The sequence below is a fragment of the Podarcis vaucheri genome, assembly GCF_965113315.1.
Source record: "Podarcis vaucheri genome assembly, chromosome: 7".
In the NCBI taxonomy this organism is placed as follows: Eukaryota; Metazoa; Chordata; class Lepidosauria; order Squamata; family Lacertidae; genus Podarcis; species Podarcis vaucheri.
Window position 1 is genome coordinate 32,740,183 of NC_138765.1, and position 19,303 is coordinate 32,759,485.

Sequence of the window (19,303 nt, forward strand, 5' to 3'; positions counted from 1 at the left end):
TCACTGCCTGTGGAAGACCCCACCTGCAAATCACCACATAAGTACAAAATACATTTCTAGCACAAAACCTGCTTATTTGCCAAGGTATTTCAAGCACTTGGTGATTGCTCTGTTGTTTTACTGCCTCTTTTAATTTGGTTTTGATGAATAACAATAATTTGTGTTTATTTTGTGACACGTTGCATTGTTTGCATCCTACCATGTATTAATTAGGGGTGATATTACATATAAAATGTATATTTAAAGAATCGAACCAGCGCAGAACTGGTTTGGACACAGCGTTCCGCTTTACAACATTAAAATACTATCTGTAGGTGGTCTTGATTTATGATCAATTTTATCCTTAAACATCGTTCTTCAAAGAGGAGAAGTCCTTAAACAGCTGAGAGCAGGCAGCAGCGACCCTCGGCTTTCAATCAAGCTCTCTGCACATGCTTAGGGACCCCCTCGCCCGTTCAAAGGTGCCAGGCCGTTATCACACCGCCTATTTACTTGCAAAACAGCGCCTCATCTTTCACCCAACTCTGTCGCGACTGTGTCGCGTTTGCGCCGCCGGTTCGATTACCGGAGCCAGCGGTGGGTGGGAAAGAAGACAAGGAAAAACCCCATTTTTGGTGGCTGCGTTTCCTCCCCTCCCCGTTTCCAGTGTTTATTCCCCTCCCCCTCCCCCCGCCCCAGCTACCAGTAAGCCGAAGAAAGGGAAGGAGAGCGAGAGAAGCCAGAGCCATGGCGCTGCTCTTTTCCGCCATCCGCGTGCTCCTGGGCCTTTTCTTTTCCGTCTGCGGGGTCGTCAAGCTGACCGATCGGATTTCAGGCGAAGTTTATGAGCAGCTGGTGAGCGGCAAATCGGGTGTGCAGGGGAAGGGAAAACGGTTTAGCAATGGCTTTTTTTTTTGGGTGCGTGGGGGGGAAGAAAGGGAAGCGTGCAAAGGAGCCCTCCTCCGCTTTGCTTTGCAATTTGTTGCAACTGGGTGTGGGCGAAGCTGCGCAGAGGCTATTAAAAATAAAAAACACCCCTCTTTATTCCCCACCGGTATTAAATCGTGCAACCGATCTTTCATGCGTGCTTGCCCGGAATAAAGGCTTATTACTCCCGAGGAAGCGCGCAGCCCACCCGCAGCACGCGTTTACTCGCAAGGAAGCGCCAGTGAGTTCTGCGGAGGGGAGGGGGAATCCCTCGCCTGGCCTATTCCTGGGACACGTTCCTTAAGCAGAGGTAAAACGTCGCGGGGTTTTACGGGAGGGAGGATGCTCACTCTTCACTCAGTGCACGGATTTACTTACGAGTATACGCGCCAGATTTGCACGGTTCAGAGCCTGGTCGCTTATACTCGGAAGTACGTCGCCTATTGGATCCATCGGGGCTTTTATAAAAGCCCGTGTGTGCATTGCCTTTGGCGCGTTAGGTTGCAATCCCGTGCACGTTTACTTGGGAGTAAGCCCCCCTCACCCTTGAACAAAGTGGAGCATACTTCCGAATGCACTTGCATAGGATCGGGTTGGGCACGCAGAGTATTGTAATCCTCTTAGAGACGACAGACAGTTGCTTATCGTTTTTGCAGGGTCCGCCCAATAATAATGCTTCTGCAGCTCTTAATCCCGCCTGTCGGATTTGATATAAATGCGCGCGCGGTGTGGACGGGCTTTTAACCGTTTTGGAGCGGTCTTGGACTCCGGATTGTGTCAGAGCTAAATCTGTGATTTGGGGATTACTTGTTGGCTATTTTGCCATAGCAGAACCCCAGATAATTCGAGTAGGTTTAGATGAATCGTTTTTTTTCCAAATCTGACATCTCCGCCCTCTCCTGGCTGCCTGCTGAAACAGTTTTTTGTTTTGGCGCGAATCGGGTTGGGGTTTGAATTTTGTGAGCCTTTTCCATTTCACTAGTCGAGTTTGGTGGGAATTCAACAGAAAAGAAGAAAACTCTAGCCAGTACTCCCCAAACCAGATTCGCTTGGGTAAACATGAACTTATCAAATGCTGCCTACTGATAATTGATTCAGTTGTACAATAGTGTGATTAGTCTATTTATTGAGCCTGCCATTAAAAAAATATATAAGGATGGACTCAGAAAGCCAAAAAGGTTATAATGTGCAATTCAGAACAACAAATATACGGAACAATATCTAAAATAGTTTGGGGTTGGATTGAAGAGTTTCATTCTGGACCTCTCTAAGCCGGTGGCTTTATAGCTGCAACATTTCCCCACCCAGTGGCTGGAGGGGATGTCACCAAGATGTCTGCATCCTTGCAGGTGGAAAGGCACAAAGGTTTGACTTGCTATCTGTGCTGAATCCAAAGCATTGGCCTTGGTGCCACCCCAAACCTAAAAGGGGAGCTGGATCACGTGTGACGCTTCCACTTTAAGTTCGGCCTGTATATGGGTGTACATAAACCCACTGCCATGTGTACCACTGCCCCTTTGGGCCTCTGAAAAAGTTTGAGCAATGAGATGCAGCTTCATGAGGGATGGAAGGCTCTGGCCATGTCGGTTCTCTCATTTCTCATTTTTGCAGTCTTAAATTCAGTTCTCTACATTTCTGCAGCAATCATTCATTTTTTTAAAAAAAATCCTCATGAAAATTATCATTTTCGTACAAATTGCTCCTAATAAACATATTTATGTATTCAGTTTACTAATAGGCACATTTTTGCAAATTCCTTTAATATAATATAATTCATTTCTGCATGTTATTTTCACTAATACAGTATATCGGTTTGAATGCACACTTCTCCCTAATATGTGTCTGTTGAAAAGTTGTCTATTCTGCCAGGCCTGCGCAGGCAATCAAGAATGCATCCTTCCACAGTGTTTAATTAACACTGTTTTTTTATGGCATTATTGGATGGTTTTTATTACTCTGGGATAGCTCTGTTGAGACTCTTAATATCAGGGTTGTGGGTTCAAGCCTCATGTTGGGCAAAAGATTCCTGCATTGCAGGGGGTTGGAATAGATGATCCTAGTGGTTCTTTCCAAATCTACGATTCTATGATACTTGTATACCATATGATTCTATGGGGACATGCTTGCACCGTTTTATGGCCCTGTCATTTTTTCTGCTCTTTTTGATGTGGCAGCCATTATGGCCCCCCCATGGCATCCATTTTGTGTTATGCCATGTTCCCGTGGCATCCATTTTGTGACCAGTGCCCATAGCTTTCTCAACATTCCGGGTGTGCCAACTAGCTCAAAATAGGTCGGTGCCCTCTTGATCTAGAGCAGTGTTTATCAGCCTTTGGGTCTCCAGCTGTTGGACTACAACTCCCACCGTCCCTGACCACTGGTCCTCCTAGCTAGGGATGACAGGAGTTGTAGTCCCAACAACAACTGGGGACTCACATTTGAGAAACATGGACCTAGAGAGTAACTTGGAGGAGCCAACCACTCACTGGAAAAGGAGGGGCACTTCCTGTGTGGCTCCTCTCTTCACCTGCCATTCACCCCTTTGCAGCCATCTCACTCATGGACCCACTTCCTATTTCTGGGGATGTTTGCAAAGTAGGGTGACCACTGAACCACCACCACCACCCATTTATCTCTTTTACACTTACTGATTTATGAATTTATTTTATTTATATCCTACTTTTCCTCCAAGGAGGTCCTGGGTGGGCACCCTAAACACTACACCACACTGGCGCTTTTTAAACTCTTTTCTCTATTCCAGAAAACGCAATTTGTGCAGTTTGCCGACGCCTTTCCTCTGAAGGAGTTTGGCTACAAGCCAGAGCCGATCCAGTACCTGGAAACGGTGGGCTGGATAGAACTGGCAGCTGGTTTGCTCATGGCCTTTGGGCCTCAGCTGCTGCAGGAAATCAGCAATTTTGTGCTCACGATCGTCATGATAGGTAAGAGCTGTGCAGGGGTCGGCTATTTCCCTTCCGCAAGGTAGAGAGGGGCTGCTGGAACAGAGTCAGACCAATGGCCCTTCTAGGTCAGTATTGCCTGCACTGACTGGCAGCCACTCTCCAGGCCTTCAGGCAGGAGTCTTTTGCCCAGTGCTCCCTGGACATGCCAGGGACTGAACCGGGGACCTTTTGCGTGCAAAGCAGATGTTCTGCTACTGAAGTACAACTGTTCTTCAGGAGCTGAAGTCTGGCTGAAAGTCCTTGTTCTTGAGTGTTTCTTTTTTTTAAAGTTTCTTACCGTCCTTTTTTATTTCAGTCTTTGCAGGGAGAGGCTGTAGAACCCAGCCTCTTGGATAATGGCGTTGCCCTGAGGGAAGTTCTTGAGTGTTTCTGATCTCAACTACAGATGAGGCTGTATTGGGGCTGAAAGCAACAGTGTGTTTTGTTTTTCAAGTGTATGCTTATAAATAATGGGTGTCAGCCATATTGGTTTTAGGGTTAAACATAGTATATCACTTTGGCCAGGAATGGGGAACCTGTGACCCTATAGATGCTGTTGGACCTCAACTCCCATTGGCCATGCTGGTTGGAGCTGATGGACTTTGGAGTCTGCCAACATCTGGAGGGCCTAAGAATTATTCTCTGGCTTTAGTAAAAGCAGATCTCAGTTCAGCAAGTTGAACTGTGTTACCGAAGCACAGAAGTCTGCTTTTTTCACATAGCTTCAAAACCAAGGTAATCCCCCTTATAACTTGAGTTTGAGCTCTGTCCCACCTCATAAAATTGTTTCTAAGGTAATCAGTTGATCTTGCTTGGGAAGCAAGTGCTGCCTCAGTGCAGAGATGCTTGCTTTTTGTCTTCTCAACCTGTAATTAAAATAAAAAGTACAAATGGCACCATTTGCTCTCCTCACAAGGAAACTGGCTTGTAATGTAGCTTTTTAGTCCCTATTATTTACATGTTGATGTTTTATTTGATTACAAATAATAAACATGACTCTATTCAAAGCTGCCCAACTTCTGCGCATGACAAAGTGTGAGTCTGTTTGTGCATGTTCCAGTAGGGGGCACCAGAAGCTAATTAGTTATCCATGTTGCTTGCTAATTAAGCCACTGTTTTGCAAAAGTTCCTCACATCAACTGGGAAATTCTATTTTTATTCAAAACCCTGACCTTAATTAATGCTACACACACTCGTCTTCATGATGATACCAACCGCCTGGAAGCTTTTAAAAAATTATTATTACAGATGTACCATTTTTCTAGCTTTGGGTAGTTGACTACTGATATAATCACTCCTGGCTCCCTTAAAGCTACATTTGGATTTTATCAGGCCCCTGAGTTCCTCTGGGTAAAACTGACCGGAGGAGCAGGAGATCTAGTCAGAGGGTGGTGGTGGTGAAGGGAAAGCTGGACAGCAACTGGGTGAAGCTGTTTTATATATGAGGACTGGCAAACAGGCTGATGCTGCTCAGAAGGATACATTTTTCTTCTATACATCAGCATCATTGTGTGTATGATGTTTTGCAAAGTTTCATGTGCCGGAAAAAGCAGGCCCCTGACCCAGGGAGCAAACAGCCTGAACACCACAATCCTATGTATATTTGCTCAGAAGTCCCAGGGAAGGTTTAATGGGCTTACTTCCAAGTAAGCATGCATAGACTTAGGAGCTGAAGTTTTCTAAAGCAGAAAAAGTAGGATCCCTGCTTTATAAGGGATGTCAGGAGACTGCATTATCTAGCTGTCTTCAATATCATTTTTTTTAAACCGCTTCTACAGTGGGTCTCTTTTTACTCTTGTTGATTTCTTTTTATGCATCTTAATTTTTGGTTGAAATTTGGCATGATGAAGAAAGAGAGAGATGCCTAGGCAGGAAGTATTCCCACCAAGGCAGACCAAGTGATTTCACAGAGTTCTCTCCAACAAATTTTACAGGAAAGCTATGTAAGCCTTAGTCCCTTCATGTTCCTATCTGGCAAAACATGAATGGGTTTGACTGCAATAATGTCCCACAGGTAACCCTAAGTTAACGATGCCCATTAATTTCAGGGGGTCTACTCCCAAGTATAGGGACGCGGGTGGCGCTGTGGGCTAAAGCCTCAGCGCCTAGGGCTTGCCGATCGAAAGGTCGGCGGTTCGAATCCCCGCGGCGGGGTGCGCTCCCGCTGCTCGGTCCCAGCGCCTGCCAACCTAGCAGTTCGAAAGCACCCCCGGGGGCAAGTAGATAAATAGGTACCGCTTACCAGCGGGAAGGTAAACGGCGTTCCGTGTGCGGCTCTGGCTCGCCAGAGCAGCGTTGTCACGCTGGCCACGTGACCCGGAAGTGTCTCCGGACAGCGCTGGCCCCCGGCCAATAGATGTGAGATGGGCGCACAAACCCCAGAGTCTGGCAAGACTGGCCCGTTCGGGCAGGGGTACCTTTACCTTTACCTTTACTCCCAAGTATGACTAACATGTACAAAAACAGGAGCAAGTCGAGGCTAGAGATTGCCATGGGGTGGAGAGTCGTTTGGCCAATGAATCTCCTTCTCTTTTTGCAATTATTTTTTTAAATATCTCCCCCTTTGTCTCTTTGCAGGTGCCATCTACAGCCTCTTGGTTTTGAAGGAGCCCATTGCCATGTGTGCCCCGGCCACTATCTCCCTGGGTCTTCTGCTTCTCCTCAATATCCGGGGAAGAGGGAGACCCACCAAGTCAAAGTTTGAGTGAGGGGGTGTCAAACTGGAGAGGACAGAAGGGGAGAGTTCGGAAATGGCAGCAAATCTCTTGTTGGCCCTTTTTTGTCTGTGTGCTTTCCACCCCTCCTCCCCTTGCTCGGTCCTTTTTAACTTGGTATAAACTGGGTCCTATGGGTGTATGATCCAGGGGGTGTTTGTGACCTTGAAATCACCATAGATCGGGGGATGAAGCCCCTTTTCAGCCCAGGGGCCACATTCCCTCCTGGGTGACTTTCTGAGGGCCATATGCCAGTGGTGAGCAGGGACCACAGGCAAAAGCGGGCACAGCAACAAATGAAGTTTTTACCTTTGTACTACAGGTTAATTTCTACACACACTCACAATCCCTTCTTTACCCTCCATCCAGACAAGCCAGAGATAATTGTCAGACTTAAGGGACACATTTCAATCAGGCAAAAATGGGTGTGAAGCAGAGCCAGTGAGGGCTGTGGGCGGGGTGGGTGGGGGCACAACCAGCAGAGTCCTAAGGGTCCCTACTCCTGCTTTAAATCGATGGCAGCTAGACTTTGGGTCTTTCTCAGTTACCCTGTTGACCAGTGTTCTTTCCCATCTTAGGCCTGGCATAAGTGCTAAATTAGCCGGGTGCTGCCTTAATCTTTGAATTTCATAGCTTGAGGAAGCGGAGGAAGGAAATGGAAGGGGATGTGTGAAATAAATTTTGGGTAATCCTTGGGAGAAAATAGAAGCACACTTAAAAACAACAACACCTGGCACAGGACAGTCCCTTTTTTGGCTCAGGGCAAACCATTTCTGTGGGGTTCATTGAGTGGCACTGAAGGATTTTGTTGGCTACTATGTGAGAGAAGCAGCTGCCCCTACCACTGATCTGTGGTCTGTCCACTAAGATACAGCTGCTTTCCTTTAAACATCAGATCATTGGTCCACCTATCTCAGTATTGTCTACACTGACTTGCAGTGGCTTTCAAGGATTTCAGGCAGGACATTCCCAGCCAGGAATTGAACCTGGGACCTTCTGCATCCCAGGCAGAGCCACGGCCTTCCCCCCAGTATTTGCCTGCTGGGAGAGTGCTTCTCAGCAAGCCTGCCTCTGGAAAGGGTGACAAATGCTTTCCTGCACTTATATACTCTTTGGCATTCATGATGAACATGGGGTGGGGAGGAAGTTCGCCAGAAGAGGAAAAGCTCTCGCCCTGCTGTGGACCTGTTAAGGTCCCACCATCTCCCCTCTTCACCTGCCTGTCACTGAGATGGCCACCAGAGGCTCTTATGCAGGAGATCTTTCCCTCAGGGCAGGAATATGGGGATCAACTGAGGCTCTCCAGCTGCAATCCCCTTCACCCCAGTCCTTTTGCCATGCTGGCTGGGGCTGATTGGAGTTGAAGGCTAGAAAACATCTCCAGCGTCACCGGTCCCTCCCCTGTTCTAGAGATTAGGCATGAAATGAGCAGAGGTTGGATTTTTACTGTGGTTGCTTTCTGATTATCAAAGTCCTTTACTAGACAGGGCACAAGGCACTGTAATCTAAGAAACGGACAACATCCATCTTGTTTCAGTCATATATTTTTTTGGTGCTGGCTTTACTGATCCGCTTTGGCAATGTTTTTCTGTGTCTTTTGACTCCTTGGTGATTAAAGTGTTGACTGATTTTTAAAACGTTTCAATTTTTCTTTGTTTTGAGGGATGCCATCAGAGGTTCTGATAGCCAGTGTTAGAGGAAGGGGCAGAGTCTTTTTAAAAAGTAAATAAATAAAACAGCTGGTTGTCAGGCAAGATAAAAACACATCATGAATCTTATTTGGCCTGAGAGGAGAAAGAGGGCATCACCCTAACGTCCTTTACTCTAGGAACTTAATAAGAGCTGAGCTGGGGATGGAGGGAAGGCTGAAGAGCAGACACACCTGCCCTCAGTGAAGCTGGGCAGAAGAGATGGAAATGGATCAAATGAATGTTTCCCTACTGCTTTATCTCCATGCCAGGAAAGTCATCGTCTAATCACTTCCTCTGTTAAAGGCATCCGAGCCAGTTCAAAACATTGGCAGCCCTTCAAATAGGGATCCAAAGTGAAGGTAGTCATGGAGCCCAAATATGAGACCCTTGCTACCTCTTTTATCCAAGTGATCTGTGGGTGGGCAGGTTATCCCAACAGTTTGGCTGTGCGGGAGGCACACCAAATCATATTTTTGCTTGCTTGATTTGAAACAGCAAAGTGAGTGTGAAGAAGTTGTGCTTTGTTCACAAATGTGCTTAATTCCTTAAAAAGAAGGAGGAGTCTGTCTCACCATGGTAGTGAGAGGAAGGTTCCCTGCACTTGCCCTCGGGCAGCTTTCTTCTGAAAAAGGTCATCCATTGTGAGACTGAGCTTCAGGCACCAGCACCTCTTGGTCCTTCCTCCATGTAAGATAAAACAGATATTTTTAACGTCTGCAACAGGTGTGATGGGCTCCTCCTGAGATGAGGCCAATTTGCTCATTTCTCCGTTGCTGGGTGACAAAGCAATGCTCTTGGCAGAGGCCTTGCCTTGCCTTGTCTAGATTTCCCTTCTATTTCTCAAGGAGGCCTGCTTTGTTCTGCTTTTGATAGGGAAACTTGTCAGTCTAAGAGAGCTCTCTTATGGACTTCTGACAAACCAGTTTTAGCCTCCCCACTCTTGTGGAGAAAGCCACAAAGCCAAATTCCACATTCCAGTGCCGGTTTAGTCCTTTTTGCCTATAGAAAGAATACAAATATGTAATATCAGGGCTGATGTTAGAGTAATTCATTTGTGGAGTGTGGCAAGTAATATTGTTTAGAGCAGTGTTCGGTTCCGTGCTTGGATAGCCTCATAATTCTACCACCAACCTTTCTCCAGAGAGAAAGATCCGAGCAGCTAACCATAATTTCTTCTCCTTCTTGGGAGTCTTTCTCCACTCCCTTTTTGCTACCAGAAGTTCAAGAATTTACTCTCGGTGCTACAAATTGCACGCAATAATTTGCACAGTGGTGATGAAGGCTGCAATTCTATCCCTAGATTACCAGGGGTAAGCGTCATTGGGCTTGGCAGGGCTAACTTTTGAGTAGATGTCCGTTGTGTAGTGGACATCTCTTCATTGCAACCCTGAAGCCATACCCTCATAGCTAGGCTCCTAGACTACAGCAAAAAAAAAAAAAAGGTCACTACATGATGGCATCCATATCAGGCCAGCTTTTCTCTCACTCACTCTTCCAATTTTGCTGTTTCTGATAAAGATGCAAAAGCTTACTCTCTTGTGGCATGCTGTTGGTCATAATAAAGGGTTGGGGGTTAGTCCTCTGCTTAGCTTATTTGATGTGCTGCTCTTGGAGGAAGGCTTATTAATTTGACAAGCAGAAGACTGGCAAATAGCCTGGGAGATGGCACCGTTGACCCTGCTATGAAATACCGTAAGTGGTGCTGCGTCGCTGGTTGACGCAGTGTAAGCTGGGACCGTCTTAGCTTATTGAAGAAGCTGAAATCTGTCAGCAACTGTTCAGATCCAGAAACACTGATGATATTTTTAAATAGCCAAGTCCTCTTAAATTGTCACGAGGTTCCTTGGATAATATTTCAGGCGTCAAAAGAAAGTCCTTGGGATGGCCATTCACATGGACCAGTTGGCAGAAGAATCTGCACCAGTCACACCTCATTGATGTTCATGGAAGGAAAATGTATCAACACCCAGCCCTCTTAAGATGCTACACACTAAATCCTGGAGTTTTCCCAGTGATATCAGTTACTTTGGGCAAGGGATTGTTTTAGAGCAGGCATAGGCAAACTCGGCCATCGAGATGTTTTGGGACTACAGCTCCCATCATCCCTGACCACTGGTCCTGTTAGCTAGGGATGATGGCAGTTGTAGTCCCAGAACATCTGGAGGGCTGAGTTTGCCTATGCCTGTTTTTAGAGTCCTCATTGCCTCTCTCACTGTCATAGTTTTCTTTTGCACTAGGCTAGATGCTTCAGACGTCCTCTTGCAGATCTGACAAATGTAGGATGCTTCCAGACTGAAGGCTCCTCCTGGTCCTGTAAAACCACTGCTTTCCTATTGTAAACTATAAGTGGAATTGCAGTGGACGTCCCACGCTAGAGATTGGGGGGAAATTCACATTCAGTTCACATTTAAAGATGAGCCAGCCTGCCTACCTAATTTGCACTTTCTGAAACACAAGAACTGAAATACAGCCGTCCTTTGAAATGTGCACTTCTCCAAATTTGCGGTGTGGTTCTTCAGTCAAATAATGGAACAAAAATGTGTGTGCTGAGTCATAAAAATGTACATGTTTGTGAATAGTAGCATACAAAAATACATTGTTTTAAAGAAAATTTCATTGCAAAATGTGTGTGCTTGGTAAAACTGCATATTAACAAATATATTAGGAGAAATTCTCACTGAAATACTGGTGAATTTTAATGAGACCTAAGTTTGGAAAAATGAGAAATGAAGAGAGCCATGTTTGAAAGATGCCTCTCTTCCATTCCACACACCAGCAGTTTTGTGTGTGTGTATTGCTGGAAATGATTGTTGCTGTGGGTGAAGGAAGAAGCCCTCCTTTCCCTTCTTTCTGCTCTTCCTTAGTGCATTCCCAGGCTCCTTAAGTCCTCTCCAGAACATCCTGATTTGCTAGCACAAAGCTCACATGGTTGGGGAATGTTGACATGCCTTCCTGTTAATCATTTGCTAATCTCACACTTCTCAGTACATTTCACTCCCATGTTCTTAGCTGCAAAAAGTCCAGTTAAAAAAATAACAGTTTGATTGTTTACTGGGGCAATGGGAGGCGGGGTGGGTTTTAATTTACTAAAGTTCTTGGTTTGGAACCCTGCAAAAGAGTGGCAGTCTGGAGGTCTGCTCAGAGTGGTTCTGCTATTTGAAAAGTATAAAATTCATTTTTCTCTCTGTAGTTTTCTTCCTGCTCTCCTATACAGAAATCAAGATGAAGAAGTAAAAGAAACCAGAATGATTGTTACTGCTGTTAATTAAATATATACAGCTTACATGCCAAAATGGCTTCTAAGTGGTTTATAAAAAATCATTTATAAAATTCATACATAATTAAAATACACTGTAAAACAATTACCGGTACATTAAATCACAATTAAAGTATACATTAAAACAAAGCAATTAAATAGTTTTAACAGTAAAAACAATCAGATGAGGAAGTTCAAGTTCAGGAGAATGCTTCCGGAAATAAGTGTATTTTCAAGAGCTGGTGGCATGCCAATACTGATGGTGCTTTATATTTCAGCCTCTTTAGGGAATTGCACAATAGCGGTACCATCAGGGAAAAATCCTGGCTCCATATTACCTTTGGTGCCAGCACTAAAATTGTCCATTGAAATAGATGAATCTATTGTGAGCACTAGATTGTTTGGAATCCACTAAAACAGATGGTAAAGAAGCCCATTGGTAGCAACTTGCAAAACGAAACAATGCAGTTGTACTTCATTTACTTAAAACTTTTGTACTTTGTCTTTCCTCATAAAAAGCACAAGGTGGCTAGCAGCATTCACAAATCATAAATCAACAGTTGAAAATGTCAGGAGGAGCTTGCAAGCCTATATCCATTTTCCTGGGAGTAAGCCCCATTGAATTCAATGAGAGCTACTTCTGAGCAGACATGGGTCTGCATTGTAAAAACAAGCAGTGAAAGGTGCTCCGAATAGGCAGAGATTGTTAAAACCAATAAAAGCACCACCTAAATCATTTAAAAGGTTCTGCAAAGCCATGTAAGAGGAGCTGTACTTTCCCGTGAGCTGTAGAGCAGCCACCTTGTGGCCATTAATTTCTCTGCACACAGGTGGTAGTGACAATAAAGGTTTATTATTATTATTTATTATCCAGATATTGCTGGACTCTGAGCTTCCCCTCATCTCTCACCACTGACTGCACTTGCTACTTAACAACAATTCTCAAGATCACTTACAATGATCAAATGAGACAGCAATACATAATAGAAAACACTGGGTGATAGACCATGGAATCAGAGTAGACTCAGAAATTAATGGATCTGTTAAGTCAATTTCAGTGGATCTACTCTGAGAATGACTAACCTTGGCTATCCTCTGTTTTATACAAGCAGATCACAATAGAGAAGGGACTTTGAGCCTTAGATGGCAGTTATACCCAATCCTGGTTAAGGACAATTAAAAACAGGAGTTTTGGAATTTTAAAAGGGGTTTGCCGCCTGTCTAGACATAAGCCATGATGGGGCCCTTTCCTCATTTTTGGCACCACAACTTCCAAATGGAAGTCGGGCAGGCATGTACTTAACGGTGAATTGAAGAATTTGCACAAAACAGAACTGTTAGAACCCAATGCTAAGATACTTTCAAGAATGTATAATCTGCTGTTGAAATGGAACACTGAGGAAGAAACGGTAAAATCTGCAATGATAAAATGGGCACAAGATATAGGACATAATATTATGTTTGCTGACTGGGAGAAGTTGTGGACCACCGGGATTAAATTCACGGCATGTAATGCCCTAAGAGAGAATATTATGAAAATGATGTACAGGTGGTACATGACTCCAGTCAAGCTTGCAGAAATATACCATTTGCCCGATAACAAATGTTGGAAATGTAAAGAAGTTAAAGGTACTTTTTTTCACCTTTGGTGGACGTGCCCAAGGATCAAGGCTTTCTGGGAAATGATATATAATGAATTGAAAAAGGTATTTAAATATACTTTCCCGAAGAAACCAGAGGCCTTCCTCCTGGGCGTAGTTGGCCAATCGGTGTTAAAGAAGGATAGAACTTTCTTTATGTATGCTACAGCAGCAGCAAGAATTCTTATTGCAAAGCATTGGAAGACACAAGATCTACCCACCTTGGAAGAATGGCAGATGCAACTAATAGACTATATGGAGATGGCGGAAATGACTGGCAGAATCCGAGACCAGGGAGAAGAGTCGGTGGAAGAAGATTGGAAGAAATTTAAAATGTATTTACAGAAATATTGTAAAATTTTTGAATGTTGAGGACATTGAATTGAAGTGCAGGGGTTTTAGCAACAAGGTAAAATGTAAGATTGGATTAATAACAGATAGACTAACAGGACATGAATTTGCTGAACCAACTTTTAAAAGGGATTCAAAAATGGGAGACGTGAGGGAGTCAGGAAAATAAGTTAACCAAAGAAGAGAACTTAAGAAAGAGGGAATTTTTGTCTTTTTTATATGTGTTTTCTTTTCTTTTCTTTTTTCTTGTGTTTAATGTCTGTATTTTTGTATTTTATAACTTTGTATCTTTTTTGTCTTTCCTATTGTTTTTTAAAAAATTCTTTTATTGTTAAAACCTAATAAAATATTATAAAAAAGAGAAGAATTTGCACAAACTTACCTACGTACATTCCTCACTCCTCGATGCCTTTTGCCTTTTAAGGGTTATTTCTAGGTTTATTGGAAGGTGGTGGTACAGAACAGTGCTTTAACCCATCTTGCTGACTGAAGCTGCTAAATTCAGACTTTTTAAAAATTATATCTTCTTCTGAATCCTCCACTGTGTTGCAAATCAGAGCGCACACTTTTTAACATAAGCATAATTCAGCCTTTTGGGTGTCTTTGATGCTTGGAAGTTTGAATGTCTCTTTGAAAAGGCAAAAGAAAAAAAGAAGAAAAAAGCTCTAACTTTGATCTCTCTTTTTTGTCTCCCTGCTCTCTTCCTTCCACAGCTGTTACATTTGGAAAGTGAACCCCCACCCCACCCCCTGCCTCTCAGGCAGCTTTTATGCCTTTCTTATGGGGTGTTCACTGAGTCTCAAAGGGCTGAGCAAAGTGGCTGCTCAGTTAACCCTCTGCCTGCTGTTTAGTTAGAATGCCTGGATTGGTGGTGCTGCTGGTTCCAGTGGGAGCCAAGATGCTCCTGCAGGCAAGATGCTCACAGTGACCCCCCCCATCCTTGTTGTGTGCTCAACTCACCATCCCTGTCATAATAATAATAATAATAATAATAATAATAATAATAATAATAATTGTTTCTCAGAGCAACTTCACCTCACCTTGCTTTTAGAACTTTGGAAAAGAGTCAGTGAGAACAGAGTGATGACGCTTTACAATTTTATTATATAGTAAGATAGGCTGTCCCACCTTTCCTCCAAGAAGCTCAAGGAGGTATACATGATTTTCTCCCTCTCTGTTTTGTTCTCAAAGGAACCCTGTGAGGTACCGTAAGTTAGGCAGTTACTGGCCCAGTGTTGCTGAATGTGGATCCCTAGGTTCCTGGATCCCTAGTTAGACCCTCTAACCCCTGCACATGAGCTACTCCTTGTTCTTTTTCTCTCCCACTTGCTCAGAGATGGCAGATAAGCAGGCAACAGCTATGAGGAGGAGTAACAGGAGGTTTCAGGGCAAAGGGAGGATTCCTTTGTCAGCCCTAGGGCCACATTTCCTTGGAGGCAACCTTCCAGGGTCCACATGACTGGTGCATGGGGCCGGGAGCAACAAGTGGTGGAGTGACAGATGTGATGCTTAACCTTTGCTTCATTCCAGAATGGAAAAAATGGTGGGAGATCAAAATAGCCACATGTGTCCCATTGAGGCCAAAAGGTTTTTCTGGGCTTCCCACAATCGTGCCATCAAGTGCTGAGCTTGCTGCTGGCTCTTCAGACAGATAACCTTGAAAGCAAATGGTAGATAATGAAATCTGAGAAGACCGAGAGGGGGTTGAGCAGGGCTTGTAAGTTTCCAGTGCTGTCCATATTGGGTGTGAGTGGGGCTACAGTGACCAGCAATGCTCTTTGTCTTTGTCTATGGCTAGCAGGAATGAAATTAGTTATGGAAAGAAGCCAATACACACAAAATGCCATGAATGGTATAGTCAGGCTGCAGTGTGTAGTATCCAGAGACAGGCAGAAGGTAGACTAGGGCCTACTGGTGGATCTCGGGGATTCTTGACACCCAGCTGTTTAACAAGCAACAGCAAAACAACTTTCCTCATGTAACTTAGGCTGTGGAAATGAAGAAAGCTTTGGGAACAGAGGAAACTGCCTTATGCTGAATCAGACCAGTGGTCCATGTGGCTCAGCAGTGTCTACACAATGACTGGCAGTGGCTCTCCTGGATTTCAGACGGGGATCTCTCCAACCCTGACCTGGAGTCAAGATGCTGGGGACAGACCCTGAGAACTTCTGCATGCCAAGCAAAGGCTCTGTCACTGAGCTGTGGCTGATTCCCTTAAATTGCCTGTTTTAATTTTAGACTCTGAATGGTCTTATGGATGGGAATAAGCTCTTGTTTTACTTGCTGGGTTGTCTTAATGGGATTGCTTCATGGTGCATTTTAATTATGGCCATTTTTAATGGGGTTGTTTTAATGTGCATTTTAATTATGGTGTATTTTTAATTATTCTGTATTTTAATAATGTCATACCGTTGGTTTTTAGGTTTTGCAGGCCGGTTGAAATCCATTTGGGCATTAAGCAGTATATTAATGAAATAACAACAGCAGCAAGACCTACTGTGCCATTGTACTTCAGGCTTCCTACAGCTGATGTGCAAGCTTACAACCAGTTATGTAGCAAACCTGGAATTGCTATCAGCAGTGGTACTGCCTCCTGAATCAGGGACCCCTCCATATTATCTGCCTGTCTCCCTCTAACACAGGAGTTTCCCCATGAGATTCTTGCAGAGAAGCTGCTGATATGTGGGCTGGATGAGCTAACTGTTAGGTGAATTTGTAGCTGGTTGGCTGAGCAAAACCAGATAGTGCTCACTATAATGGTTCCTCAACATCCTGGGAAAAAGTAACAATTGGGGTGCCATAAGGTTCTGTCCTTGGCCTGTTGTTGTTCTACATCTTTATAAATGACGGATTGAAGGGATACGCATCAAATTTTCAGATAACACCAAACTGGGAGGGAGAGCCAATGCCATGAAAGACAGAATCAGGTTTCAAGATGACCTTAATGGATTGGAGAACTGGGCCAATGATAACAAAATGGATCAATATAGACAAATGTAAGCCTACACACTTAGGCAGGAAGAACCAGTTGCACAAATATAAGATGGGGACACCTGGCTTGCCAGTATTACATATGAAAAGGATCTAGGTGTCTTAGCTTAAAGTGAGCCAACAGTGTGATGCAGCAGCAAAATACCCTAATGGTATTCTAGGCTGCAACAACAGAAGTATAGTGTCTGCTCTGTTCTGCCTTGGTCAGACCACACCTGGAGTACTGTGTCCAGTTCTGGGCACTACAATTTAAGAAGGATCTTGACAAGCTAGAACATGTGCAGAGGAGGCTGACCAAGATGATCAAGGGTTTAGAAGCCATGCCTTATGAGGAACGGTTGAGTTTGTTGGGAATGTTCAGCCAGGGGAAGAGGAGACTGAGAGGAGATGTGATAGCTATCTTCAAATATCTAAAGGGCTGCAACATGGAGGATGGAGCAAAGGAGGGCCAAAACCAATGGATTCAAGTTAGAAGAAAGGAGATTCTGATTAAACACCAGAAAGACTTTCTGATGGTAATAACTATTCAGAAATGAAATGGCCTCCCTTGGAAGGTGGTGGACTGTCCTTCCTTGCAGGTTTTTAAGCAGAGGTTGGATGGCCATCTGTCATGGATGTTTGAGCTGAGATTTCTGAATTACGGGGGGTTGGACTAGATGACCCTCAGGGTCCCTTCCTAATCTGATTCTGCAGTTCTGTGATGCTCTTTTTGTGCCTTTCCTTTGATGAGAAGAAAGGAGAGAGGGAGGATGAAAAGCTAAATGCCAAAATGGGACATGGGAGGGACAAGTCTACTCACTTCTGCTCACCAGATGAATATGTGTGCATGCATGGAAATAAGAGGAGCTTCCTTTGCTGGGATCCCACACTTTGGTTATTCAGCTTTCCAGGCACTGTACTGTTAAACTTTGCAGGATATAGTGGGCGACCTAGATGCTTTTGTTTGCAGAGATCCTTTTTTCCGGTGCTGATTCATATCCTCTCCCCATTTCTTTGTGCTCTGTTCTGCTGACAATCCCGCAATGCAAGTTCTGCCAAGACAAGAGCAATTGTGTATGTGCAACATGCGTTGTGGGGGATGGGGCTGAAGTGGGGAGGGAACCAAGCACCACCCCAGAAAGTGTGTCATTTTGGGGAATGAGAGGGAGGGAAAAAATTATCACAAAGGTTTAAAGGACTGTGGCTGATTCTTTTTAAAGGCAACATTGTTTCCTCTATCTTCAGGTGGTGAGTGGCATTTTTTATGTAGCCCAAAACAGCTCCATGGGCACAAGATATAAGTAGGTTTGGGAGAACCTCAAGATTTGTAGAAATAAAAAGGGGGAAACCTAAAATCAACAACAGTGAGAGAAAGGCCTGCATTCTGCCCTGAGGATGCTACAATCAACGTTTTTGCCTCGTGGGGGTCATGTGCTACTGTATTTTAATACTTTGTTGGAAGCCGCCCAGAGTGGCTGGGGAAACCCAGCCAGATGGGCGGGGTATAAATAATAAATTATTATTATTATTATTATTATTATTATTATTATTATTATTATTATTTGCGGCTGGGCTGGCTTCCTTGAGCCAGCTGCCACTATTTGCCCTGCAGGCAGCACAATGCATTGGCAGCCCTGCTACTCCTCTTGCACTGTGTGTGATGTGTGAGGGGTAGATGAACACTGGGTTGGACTCATTGGCCTCCCGGTGTCCCCCCACCCCTAGCAATGCCACTCTGACTCCTGTTTCCTTTGGGGAAATCCGCTTTACATACATGCACAGGTGCACTGCCCCACGGCCAGCTGCTGTCTGCACAATTGCGAGGGTTAACCTCTGACAGGGAGGGTTGTGCGTGTGGGGAGAAAGATAGAGGGAGGCCACAGGGGAGGGGGGCAAATCAAGACTCGCACATCAGAGAGAACACAGCAGGATTTCTTGGCACCGTGGGAGCAGGGAATACAGACCACCATGGAAGGGTAAGAAGGTTACTTGGAAGAGACTTGGAGTTTTTCCTGGGTTGGCAGGGAGGTGCCAAGGATGTGCTGGAGGCCGTTCCATTAGGGAAAACGAGGTGCTGCCTCACCAACCTTAGTCTGCCGTCAGGCAGCTTCCACCTGCCTTCCTTCTGGGGATGCAGGAGAAATTCGATACAGTTGGCCTTAATCAACTTAATTCCCAGTTTTTGAAACAATATGGGAACCAAAGCGCAGCCATCCTCCAAAAGGCGCACTTGTCCGAATTTTGCAATGCGGTTTTCCAGCCAAAGAAATGTGTAGAAAAATGCAATTGCTGTGCATAAGAATGGATACATCGGGGAAAATAACATACACGGAAGGAAAATTGCATAGCAAAAAATGTGAATGTTAGGAGAAATGGAGACTAAAATGCTGGTGAGTTTTCTTGAGATCCCACCCCACCAAACTGATGAAGAAATGTGGAGAGCTGAATTTAAGAGTAGGAAAAAAAGAACCTGAGAGAAACCAAAACCAACAGACTTGTCCATGCCTAGAGTGAGACTTGAGGTTTTCCTGGGTCAGCAGGATGGTGCGAAGGAGCAATGGTGGATGGTCCATTAGAATGAATGGGGTGCTGCGCCACCAACCTCACTCTGCCCCCAGCCAGCCCCCACATGCTTGCCTTCTACTTACAGCCAGTTCCAGGGATGAAACGACCCACCAGCTTGTTCCTCCTGGGGCCCCTCCAGCCTGCTCTTTTATTTTGGGCATATTCTGCAACAAGTTATTGACGCAACTAAAATGCATCAGGTGGATTTAATCTGCATTAGTTTGTTCTGTATTGCTTCCCCAATGCAGGAACAAACAATACTAAAAGT

General features: G+C 44.6%; 1 protein-coding gene across 1 annotated transcript; it reads left to right on the plus strand.

Annotated features, from left to right (window-relative positions):
• The first annotated feature begins 586 nt into the window (after positions 1-586).
• Positions 587-8,199, plus strand: TMEM35B (transmembrane protein 35B). The gene is made up of 3 exons (XM_082229480.1): positions 587-834; positions 3,668-3,848; positions 6,426-8,199. The coding sequence occupies exons 1-3, from the start codon at positions 727-729 to the stop codon at positions 6,554-6,556; spliced, it is 420 nt and encodes a 139-aa protein (XP_082085606.1). The 5' UTR covers positions 587-726; the 3' UTR covers positions 6,557-8,199.
• The last annotated feature ends 11,104 nt before the right edge of the window (positions 8,200-19,303 follow it).

Bases quoted from the DNA above. Each gene is read 5' to 3' on its own strand.
- TMEM35B (XM_082229480.1), top strand. From the start codon at position 727: ATGGCGCTGCTCTTTTCCGCCATCCGCGTGCTCCTGGGCCTTTTCTTT. The intron at 835-3,667 runs GTGAGCGGCAAA...TCTCTATTCCAG, and splicing joins GCGAAGTTTATGAGCAGCTG to AAAACGCAATTTGTGCAGTT. The intron at 3,849-6,425 runs GTAAGAGCTGTG...GTCTCTTTGCAG, and splicing joins GCTCACGATCGTCATGATAG to GTGCCATCTACAGCCTCTTG.